Below are 12,249 nucleotides of genomic sequence, written 5' to 3'. Positions count from 1 at the left end.
TATCAGTGATCGATGTTTATTAGTGATCGATGTTTATCAGAGATCGATGTTTATCAGTGATCGATGTTATCAGTGATCGATGTTTATCAGAGATCGATGTTTATCAGTTATCGATGTTATCAGTGATCGATGTTTATCAGAGATCGATGTTTATCAGAGATCGATGTTTATCAGTTATCGATGTTATCAGTGATCGATGTTTATCAGAGATCGATGTTTATCAGTGATCGATGTTTATCAGTGATCGATGTTTATCAGAGATCGATGTTTATCAGTGATCGATGTTTATCAGAGATCGATGTTATCAGTGATCGATGTTTATCAGTGATCGATGTTTATCAGAGATCGATGTTATCAGTGATCGATGTTTATCAGTGATCGATGTTTATCAGTTATCGATGTTATCAGTGATCGATGTTATCAGTGATCGATGTTTATCAGTGATCGATGTTTATCAGTGATCGATGTTTATCAGTTATCGATGTTATCAGTGATCGATGTTTATCAGTTATCGATGTTATCAGTGATCGATGTTTATCAGTGATCGATGTTTATCAGTGATCGATGTTATCAGAGATCGATGTTATCAGAGATCGATGTTTATCAGTTATCGATGTTTATCAGTGATCGATGTTTATCAGTGATCGATGTTTATCAGTTATCGATGTTATCAGTGATCGATGTTTATCAGAGATCGATGTTTATCAGTTATCGATGTTATCAGTGATCGATGTTTATCAGAGATCGATGTTTATCAGTGATCGATGTTTATCAGTTATCGATGTTATCAGTGATCGATGTTTATCAGAGATCGATGTTTATCAGTTATCGATGTTATCAGTGATCGATGTTTATCAGTGATCGATGTTTATCAGTTATCGATGTTATCAGTGATCGATGTTTATCAGAGATCGATGTTTATCAGTGATCGATGTTTATCAGTGATCGATGTTATCAGTGATCGATGTTTATCAGTGATCGATGTTTATCAGTGATCGATGTTTATCAGAGATCGATGTTATCAGTGATCGATGTTTATCAGTGATTGGATCGTTTGATGTTTTCTAACTTACAAAACACATCTCAACAATCCTGAACATTAAAATCATCATTACCAAGGAAATAACTGCAAAATTGTGATTGTGTTTTTAATTATGTTCTGAGTTTTTATGGACTAAACAATTATCACAGTAACTGAGAGATTAATGGCTAATAAAAATAATTGTTAATCAGTTACGACATGCAGAAACATCCCTTCCTTGTTGTCTCTCCTACTTTCTGTCTCTCGCACACTTTCACACACAGACACAAGTGCTCTTTACAGATACTCTGGCTGCCCTTGGTTCTCTGTCCTACACTTTGATATGTACCTAAAGTGGGACACACTGTGTGTAATCAGACTGCCATCAGCTGCCTCACACAAATTTGCATATAATTGCAGTAGAAGTTATCAGGTCTTTATCCTGATTCAGTGTGTTATCTGCCACCACTTCAGAAATCAGCTGAAAATAGAAATGGATACTCGTACATCTCCACTGTATCATTTCAGCTTTACGGGATATAGAGCTTTACCTCTTCCTGCCCTCCCCTCTGGATTATCTTCTCTCCTCGTTATGACAACTGGCAGGCCCTTGCTCTTTCCTCCTCCCTTTGTCCTTCTCCCACTTTCTCTTCTCCATCACTTTGTCCCACCTCCTCCAGTATGAGTGTCAGTGTGTCAGGTGGAGAGATAGGAGAAAGGGGTTATCTCCTCTTCACTACAGAGATCCCCGTCAGTCTGCATGTCATATCTGCATTTGTGTGTATGAGTGTGTTGCTGTTTTTGTGTGTGTACAGTATGCATGTGTGATGGGGAGCTGACTCAGCCGGTGAAGTGTTGGAAAATATCCTGTTACAGTGAATAGGCTCCAAACAACGGAAACATTAGTTCATTCACATGTGTACAATATCTAAGCTGTATTACACTTCCCTATGTAGTTGGGCCATATTTAATGTCACTTTAAAGTGACATTAATATCACATGTACCAAAGCGAAGTCCTTGGAGGTGCACCTTTCAAGGAAATTCTACCTGGTATTGGACTTTTTTTCATTCTGACGTGATTCAAGTGTCCACAACAAGAGAAAATCCTTCAACACGGTTCTTCTGCCTCTCAGATGGCCAACATGAAGGATACAGAGTGGTATAGGTATATATCGTTTACACGCTAATTTGTATTAAGTGTAGTTTAATAAAGAACATTTTTACAATTTTCTTCCTTTCATTTAAACTCATATTCAGTAAAATTCAAAGTTTCAGCCTTTTAGTACAGTACTACAGTTTGTTTCTTTGTTTTCAATGCAAGTTAAGGGAAACACAAAGAGATAATATTAAATTGAAACTCTTGCTGTTCCCTTTATTTGATCAACTCAGACTGATGAAGCCCACTTTGTGCCAATACATTGCCCATTGTTGGGGCTTTACGATGGGGTGTATCATGGCACAGTGATTACAGCAAGTAAAATCTCTTTTGATGCCCATATGAGCATCTGACTGTTGTTTTAAAAAACTCTAATTATAACAGTAACAGTTAAAATAATGGGAGAATTATTAAACCACCTGACAAACAAGCCAAAACCCCGTACCAATCCACATCCATGTACTTACAAGTGTTTTTGTTTTCGTATGTGTGTAGATACCGTCTGGCAGGGCTACCAGGGGACTACCAGGAGAAGAACATCAGCAGCCCAGAGACTAACTACTGTCTGCTGAAAGATCTGATCATCTGGACACAATACCAGATCCAGGTGGCTGCATACACTGGAGCAGGCTTAGGTGTCTACAGCAGCCCTGTCACAGAGTACACTCTGCAGGGAGGTGAGTAAAGATGCACACACACACAAAGTTTTATTTCTCACTCATGAAGGGCACAGCAAATATTCCAAGTTATTGTGGAACATTATGTTGATCCTCATATTACTGAACACTAGTAACATTAGTATTCTTACATAGGACAATTTAGTTGCATTATCTTTTGAAGTACATTAAAGTAATTACTGCAGTAATGGTCCTCCCCCCCTGCTATTTTGGACCAGAAACACTTCACATCTTGGCATTCCCATATGAAATGCAGATAGGTTTCTTCTCTGTTATTAAATTATATAAAGGCAAATGTGTGTGAGAAACTCTGGAGCTGGAAGTGGTTTTGTGGTGGTCAAATAAATCTATTAATATATTTGTAGTTGATTATTTGATGATTTGAATGTTGAGAGCAGCAGTTTCTCTTTTATGTATTGTTGTCTTTACCGCAATCTTTGCTGGATTTATAGTGTGAGTGTATTAATAAGTTAGTTATTAATACACTAGGATATATATTGTTATTTATTATTTCAAAGACTCATTTAGATTATCGATAAATAAATAAAGACATTTTTTAAAGAGCATTTCACCTTCCTCTTTCCCAGTTTCCCAGCACTTTTCTTATAGAAAACTTTTCCTGCCAAATATTTGCTTTTTATGTGAATTTTAGAGATGAGGTGCCAGAGGGAATTGTGCAGGCTCTCACATCTCTAAAATCATATACTCCACAGTACACACAAACCTTTCTATCCTGACTTTGCGTTGTAATAATACTAAATACACCATCCTCACCTCTTTTTGCTTTTTGGGGTAGTGATCAAACAACTCACATCACAGTTACAGGCAGCTGCAATGAGGTACCTCCGCAGGCTGGAAAACTTTACTCTCAATGACAAGATGAGGAACTCAGTTTTGAGAGGAGCCAGTTGATGTATTTCAGATCTAGCTTAAAGTCACCCCTGAGGCTTCCCCTCAAAGGCTTACCAGCTTTAACCAACTTGGAGATGGCCCTGAAGGCAACCCAGGACATGTTGGATCAACTAGGTCTTCCCTTTAGCCAAAGAGCACCTTGGGATGTGCGGAGGGCTCATTGCGAAAGCGTGTCTATTGCCCTGTAAATATATTTCACATAATAGTGCGTTTATTGTAATAAACATAGCTGCACAGAGGGACACTTTCATCTCTCTCAAACGTAAATCACTGAAGTGGTTGTGAAAACGGAAGAATGTAGCTGAAGACTGTAAGGGAGATGAGAGGAAGTAGTTGTTGGGGTAAATCTTCTTTAAACACGTGCTCTTCTCTTCCTGACTTTTATTCCAGTAGTAAATTATCATTATTAAAGATCAGCTGCTCCACACACACACATACACTCACACACGCTCATAAAACTCACAGATATTATTACAAGAGTTCAGGACAGTTTTATAGACTCAGTAGAGGGAGTTGGGCTCATTAATTATTCTAATGTGGTTTAAGGGGAGTGGCTGCGATTGATTGGACATTTTCTGTCTCTCACGATTTTGGAGAGGAAGTGGATGAACGCGGTGTTCGACTCTGATAACGTTGCTCTTTTCCCACTCTCTCACATACTCGCATACTAAGATCTCCCCAGAGGACATAGTTTAGTGTTTTATCTGTAGCTGAGCTGCGAGGGGTTAGAAGTCGGTCCCCAGGAGTGCACGCAGCACTGCGCAGGGGGCGAATCTTTAACACAAATTAATCTTTGTCTCCCTCTCTGTCTTCTCATTCTGCGGCTGGCTTTCTCTCACTATGACTTAACATCCGTTTTTCACTAGTCTTTGTTATGTTTTCTGTTTGCACCACTCAGTGTGTGTCTGTGTGTCATCTGGCCTGTTTGGCTCAAATATAAAATGTAAAGGGCATTCCCATCATGCAGCAGTGCATTATCACACTGGAGCTTCCTAGCATGAGCATAAACCCCTTACAGTTTAATCACCATAGCGTGCCCACAAACAAACACACTCGAACACACGTGCACACACATTTCACAGCAACACTCTGCCTCTCTTCTGCCTTTAATGTTGTTATAAACCTCTTTCTTCCACTGACCAGCTGGTCTCATAGATTCATATGTAGGACACTCTGATACACTGACATGGAAAAATAAAAATAAAATATATGAAAAATAAATGAGACTGAAAAAAGAGAGCTTGAAAAAATATGTAATCACAATGCGTCTTATGTCAGATGTTTCTTATCATATCTCTCGACACTGTCTTCTCTGTCTCAGTAGTTGACGAATACCATGGCCAAGTTTATACAGAGTTTAAACAGACTTTACTGTTGTTGTTGTTGTTGTTGTTGTTGTTGTTGTTGTTGTTGTTGTTTTGACTGCTTATTCTCAAATATTTATTAATGAATCTGTGAACTGTGGTTCAATTTAAACAGAAAGCCCAAAGATTATACAGTAGATTGTAGCATGACGTGCAATATAGATGGTCTGCATGCTTTTTGTACAACACAGTTAAAGTAATGCATACTTTTAATGCATGTGTGCCACAGTTATAAAAATAGTATGTAGGGATTTTGTCCATTGATAGTATGTTAAAAGGGTACTCCACTGCTACCACGTGAGGTTCAGTTCAGTTCAGTGCACCTTGTAGAAATAGTTGTTTGTGCTCTGTAGCTGTAGAGGGAGATTTTCAAAGTTTAAATAAATAATCCTGATGGCCTGATCCTGAGTTATTTCAGTTTTAGCTTGAAACTTTTTTAAATAGAAAGCCTATATTGCAAAGTGGCAGTGTAGGGTTTGAAAGAAGTAGCAGTAGAGTGCATTGCGTTCCTAATAACAGGAAGTGGGAGATAGGATAGTGGGATTCAGCGATTTTGAAACTTTTGGATATAAATAGCTAAAAAGCAGGATATTCTGGCCTCCGCTGTTTTCATATTGACCAAGCTAAGTTGTTGTAAGTTAAATATTAATACAGATCAGATGTCAAGATTTCTTTTATCTAATCCATTGTATATTTCATTAATAAATCATCACAGGAAATGAAGGTTGGCAGAGCTGCTTGTTTAGTGAAAGGGAAATAATGTATCTACAGGACTGAGTCACAAAATCGGGGCAAATAAATTTCCGTGACCGCAGTCTGGCCTCTCAATGTCACTGACTAAAGGGCTTAATAGATTTAATTTTTCATTTTAGCTTTTTTTCATGAGCTACTATTGTTCAGAGTCAAGTCACTGGTGGGTCAGTACACTAATCTCACTTTCATTTGTAAGTTAATAATATGCAAAATGCATAAATGCAAAATATGATCAATGGGATGAATTTGAGAAATTAGGTCATTTTGCAGCAAAGAACAGAAGGGCCGCTTTGGCATTTTCCTTTTGCAGGCTTAGCAGAATTTTTTAATAAAAATATGAAATGAAATATTGAAGTGTGATGCTGTAAAAGGTATTTAAACCACTAGCTGTTGTAAAAGCACTCAGAAAGCTGTTTAATTCTTCTCAGAGCTTCTCTGTGTCTCCTAATTGTTTTTTCCAGTGCATGTGAGCATCCTTACTCTTCCTCTTCCTCCTTGTGAACCCATTGCGTCTAAATATGATGTGCATCTGTGTTTAGTTCCCACAGCACCTCCGCAGGAAGTGGAAGTTGTAGCTATCAACTCGACTACCATCCGCTTCACATGGAATCCTCCACCTCAGCAGTTTATTAATGGCATCAACCAGGGATACAAGGTAATCATTTCATCCATGTGTGTGTGTGTGTGTGTGTTTTACAAGTAAAATAACTTTGTGTTCAAATATTATTGATCAACCTTTCAACTCAACAAATTCTAATTTATACCAATGCCTGATTTATTATTTCTACCACAAAATACCTCTTTTAAAAATTTTATAAATGTTTGTTCTCACAGTCTTTTATGTTTTTCCCTTCCAGGATATTCAAAATAGAAATGAATAATAATTGATACTTTATTTATCCCCCTGAGTAAATCGTTTGTAGTAAATCGTTTCTTGACCCGGGACACTTCAACATGTGTCCACACTCTGTCCTTCAAATAAATAGTATTTCAGATAAGACCATAACTAATATCATTAACATACATTTTAATCATACTGAGAGAATGAGTCTGAAAATCCATGGATGGAATCCATTTTTAAGCACACTCCAAAAGAGAATCTGTAAAAATCAATTTATCTGGGCTTTTCACCACATTTTATTCACCAGTTTAACAGTTTAACGCCTACTCATTTTTGTGTAGGTGTCTGAGTAAATTTTGTGAAAAAGTCTTTTGGACTTAAACTCAAAGGTCATGTCCCAGGATGTGCTGCCTTGCTCTTGTTTACCGATAAATGTACCCAAGTCGAGGGTAGTGAGGTATTGAAGAAAAGAGAGGATTAAATTTGGAAAAAGAAGAAGGTGTTTAGAAAATAAGAGAAAGGGTCTGGAGAGAAATAAAAGATAATAATAAAGAATCCTGTGAGCAGGATAATAGGAGCAGGGTGAGAACGAAGGATTGAAAAGTGCAAGTGATCTACAGTATATGTACTAGTTCTAGTATGTGATTTATTCTTCACAGTGGCAACCAACCCCTAAGGAACTGATTAACATGACAAAGAAAACACATCACATTCGTGCTGTGCGTCACTGGGTCTGTGTGTGTGTGTGTGTTTGTGAGTGTCTTTGTTGGTTGATAAATACTATATGGCTTTCTCTCTGTTTGATGTGGCTCTCTGATGTTATCCCTATATACCAGGCTCTACCACACTGAATTGATAGAGCCTTTCAGTGATGTTGCACACAGGAGTCTTCGGGGGTGTAGTGCTGGTTAGAGGACAGTAGATAATGATATTAATTAAATGAGGATATGAAGCAAAGCCTCATCTAATTTCACCCCCCCACAGATCAGTGATTATGTACAATACCCTTAACAATATAGCTCAAAACTGATTGCTGGTGTGAAAACGAAAGAGCCTCCTCAGACTTGTGTCGTGTCTTCCATATCAATGTCCTTGAAACTGTCTGTCTGTGAAATACCTGTACAAAGTATTTTGCCCTGGACCGGAGGTAAAACCTGTGGCAGCATCCCCTCACTGTGATGTTTCCACAGTGCTCTGTAGTGTTGCGCTGTCTATGCTCCAGGCCCAGTTCGTCTAAGGACCGTATGCGTTCTCCAGCACACTTTGGATTTCCATTGCAGTCTGGTTCAGAATGCACATGTTACTATAGCAACAGCAGAACCAATCTGCCCAGCACTGTTTAAAAGTGGACTAGCATCAGATGCTCAAGGGTGCCAGATCAGCACTCTTTTATTGCACCCAAACTGTACTGTGCTGATAATAAATTACAATAGAAAACCTTATTTTACCGTGACAAACTGGGTGCAGAGCAGCACGCTTTAGGCAGAGTTTAAAGCAGCCACTCAACTGTCTCTGGTATCACTGGCTTTTTCCTAATAGGATAGCCATAAGTATTTTTGATTGGGTTCCTAATGCAGACAGTAGCAGCCTGTTCTGTGGAACAGCATTTACTGTGTAATTTTCAAGATTTCTCCCTTTTTTCTTGAGCCTTTTTTCATTACTGTTATCCCACTTTTGTGTATTAATGAATGTTGCGTTAATGTGCTGACACACTCTGCAATGCCCCAAAACCCAACATGGTTAACTGGGAAGAACCATATTAACTAAATAAACATATTAATAACAACTGCAGCCCTCTTAGCAAGTCTCTCATTCACTCATTTACTTCTCCCTCTGTACTATAATAAGCATTCAAGCATACATTTAAACTTCAGGCCACAGTGAACACTTATTAATCACCATTTTACATCACTCACAGATGTAGAGTTTAAAAGAACGCTGTCAGTTTAAAAGTTTACATTAATTGACTACAGTCATGCAGTTTCAAGTCATTATTCCAAAATGCTTTTGGCAACAAGAGAAGTGTTTTTAAGACTATGTGCTCTCTTAAAATTGTAGGCTGCCCATGTACAGTAATAACAGAAATTTATATTGCACAGAGTGTGGAGAAAATTACACTGGTGCGGGTTGTACACTGTATGGCATCAGTGACACTGCCCACAACAAGCAGTTGGTTACTGTTGTTATTTACTGAGTGCAGCGTAAACAGGAAGAAAGGGGAAATAGTCTAGTAGATGTATCTACATACACATACGACAGTGTAGCCCATGGCTTATCTCTCATTACCAATATGTAAGTATATACTCTTCGCCGTTTGTTTTAATGGCTGAAGCACTAATGGAACCCCGACTGCTGCGGTTCTGAATATAAATCGAGTCTCACAATAATACAAATTAACCTTTCGTTAGGAATTCAAACTTCGTGTTTGTCCTCAGATGATGGTATGACTGATAATGGCCTGCTAGCAGGCATTATGTTAAGTGATATATTCATACGTAAATAACTACTTAAATGTGAACATGTTTAAAATGAAGATTTTTTTTTTTTCCGGGGGAGATTATTGTTTTACTATTCTGATAAATTTGTAAATAGGACTAGAAGCAATTTTAAACTTTAATGACAAAAAAGCCCTTGGGTCTTAACGTTATTTGAAAAGATTCACCATAGTCCATACTATAGTGCAAACAAGTTTTTTCATAAATAGAGTCTGACTGATTTGAATTTTGTGATCTGAAACTAACACTTTAGAGCCACCAAACAGTTAAAATAACACACTGTGTGGTGTGCTTATAACTTCAGATGTCAACGCAACCATTTTTTTCACTTAACACAGCTGCTGGTCTGGCCAGAGCAGTCGCCAGAGGACTTTACTGTAGTAACCATCACCCCAGACTATCCCGGCTCACGGCACACAGGTTTAGTCAGCGGACTCAAGAAATTCACCTGGTATTTTGGCTCCACCCTCTGCTTCACAACACCTGGAGACGGCCCTCGCAGCCCACCCACCCTGCTGCAGACACACGAAGACAGTGAGTACTCACACACACAACACAACAAGTGGTCTATCACACTCTCCTCTGAATAATAATAAAAGAGAATTGACTATTACAATATGTAGCTCCAGCTGTTTCTAGCAATGTGATGCACAGCTGTGTGCAATATCTGTACACCAACACCCCCTGTTTCCTCTCTAACTCTTACTTGATTTTCTCTCCTTTTTAATCTTTTTGTTTATAGTTTTCCCTTCACCACCACCTTATTGATTCATATGTTTTGAAGCATACTGGTATTTATAGCCTACTGTTCCATGTATAAACATAATAGCTGCCACTCCCAGTTGCAAGTACACATGCACACAGTCGTACCATCAAATAAACAAAATAGCTATAGGCACATAGACAAGCAATTATTACTTCTAGCAATTATTGAGTGGGAAAGGGATATTAGAAGCCATGTGTACACACACACACATGCACTCACACACGTATGCACAGACACAGAGAGGTATTGATTGGATGTTCGGTGTGTTGCAGGGTTAACGGTGGGTGTAATTCTTGCTTGATGATGGCTTTTTGCTTGTGTGTGTGTGAGTGTGGGTTGGGGGTGGGGGTGGTGAGTGTTATTGAATGTCTCAGATGAATAGCTTAATCGCTCTGCACGGATAGGGGTTAGAGAGCCATGGATGAAATGAGAAACGACAGGCACCTGAGTGTGCGTGTGTGGTGGTCAATGCAGATGTGATTAGGAGGTGGTGTGTGAAGTTGAAGAACAGCAGGTAATGGGCTGCATAGCCTGCATGGGTGTGGGTGGGTGTGTGTGTGAGACTGCATGCAGTGAGAGTATGAAATCTAAAGCACACATTACTGTTGAAATAGTCAAAATATGACCAGTATTATCTTATGTGTGATGTTTTATTCAGCGCCTGGACCTGTTCGCCACCTGAGCTTCACTGAAATCTTGGACACATCACTCAGAGTCAGCTGGTCAGAGCCTGAAGACAAGAACGGCATCATAACTGGTACGAGTGACATAATTTACAGTATAACTCCAAGCATGTCCCAGAACTCTAAAGAGTCTGACACAGATCTCCTCCACCACATCCATCATCCTTCTATAATCAAGAAACTTTCATTCTAACATGTTATTTTCAGTCCAATTAACAGTTGTGATGAGGGAAGATTAACTTAGGTTGAGTTAATGTGTTCTTACTAGAAAGTAAAACGCACATTGATTAGGGATAATTTGCCTATTGTTTCTAATTAAAAAGCATTCTTCTCAGGAGGACAAATCATCACCTTATAAGACAAGCAGCAGTTGAGAAGAAACTCTAAAACTTCTACAGTTTGTTCAGCGTTCTCCACTCCACTGTGTTTGTATGCAACAGATTCATCATCAGATAATCTTTTCTCTCTTCAGCTTGTCTTCATGTATTAACTCCAACATGCCTTCATCCCACGCCTCCCAACACCCTGGGTGTTGTTTGTGTGGCGCATCACAGGCCTCAAGGCACTCACCCCCTACAGTTCATTTTGCCTCAGCTCCTCCATGGCTCTGTTAGACAATGGGGCTGGTGAACACAACAAGCTGCTGTGAGTTAAGCGATTACGCTGCCTTGTGTGTGCCTGAGTGCTGACATGACTGCATCATGTTCAACATTCATCAGGCACCAACAAAAGACCACAGTCTTAACAGCACAAGGCTGCGGTGCCTTCACAGTCGACTTCCACACTCAGAGGAGTGGGAAACTGGTTATTCAATCAAGGTCACCTTGCACATTTACTCTTTTCTCCTCAACCTGCTTTTCATCCAGCACCTGGTGAGCAGGGAGACAGATGAGGGACCATTCACTCTCTCTGGGGCTTTACACACAACTGGCCTCTCTCACACACACACACATTTGAAGGTGGTGGAGTGTGATGCATGACTGTGAAGATGTAAAGGGACAGACAGGGATTTTTGACTGTAGTTATCCCTCCTGCACTCTCCTCCTCATTTTTTGGCTCTGTAACTCTCATTATGTGTAAGTGCATGTGCTTGTTCGTGTGTGTAACTGTCTACATGTCTGCTCACATGTATACACACCTTTATTAACCCAGTGTGTGTTTCGCACCCTGCAGGCTACGTGTTGTGGTGGGAAGTCTCTGACGTGGAGTCAAGTCGTGAGGAACGTTCTCTGTCCAACTCCACTCTGCAGTACCAGGTGACCGGCCTCACCTCCACCACCGTCTACACGCTACAAGTGGCAGCACTCACGGCTGCAGGACGGGGAGTGGTCACATCCTCAACCATCTCCACTGGCGTCCCACCAGGTACAATAAATGCACACAGTCAAGTACATACACATGCAGTGGGGTTGGGAAAAGTAGATGTTAAAAAAGATTTTTTCTTGTGTCTATGTGGCGGAGTAAATATGACTGATGAGCTCTTACGATGCCTTTGTCTTTCCTCAGGCTGATAAGTGACTGTTACTGTGCATCCATGAATCATCACCCACACAACGAGCACACACATTCACATACACAGT

The 12,249-nt window shown here is 39.6% G+C and overlaps 1 protein-coding gene across 3 annotated transcripts in view; it reads left to right on the top strand.

The window, feature by feature from the left end:
* The window catches only part of LOC113161994 (protein sidekick-1), a 209,043-nt gene that overhangs the window by 152,811 nt on the left and 43,983 nt on the right, over positions 1–12,249 (top strand). For all 3 annotated transcript variants that reach the window (XM_026359906.2, XM_026359905.2, XM_026359908.2), the window contains 5 exons: positions 2,674–2,855; positions 6,424–6,539; positions 9,559–9,754; positions 10,645–10,743; positions 11,843–12,034. In XM_026359906.2, the coding sequence (XP_026215691.1) occupies positions 2,674–2,855; positions 6,424–6,539; positions 9,559–9,754; positions 10,645–10,743; positions 11,843–12,034 (785 nt within the window). The remainder of the gene's footprint in view (positions 1–2,673; positions 2,856–6,423; positions 6,540–9,558; positions 9,755–10,644; positions 10,744–11,842; positions 12,035–12,249) is intronic.

Source organism: Anabas testudineus, chromosome 1, assembly GCF_900324465.2.
Source record: "Anabas testudineus chromosome 1, fAnaTes1.2, whole genome shotgun sequence".
NCBI classification, from domain to species: Eukaryota; Metazoa; Chordata; class Actinopteri; order Anabantiformes; family Anabantidae; genus Anabas; species Anabas testudineus.
Note: the sequence above shows the minus strand (reverse complement) of the source record. Positions and strands in the feature narration are given on the sequence as shown.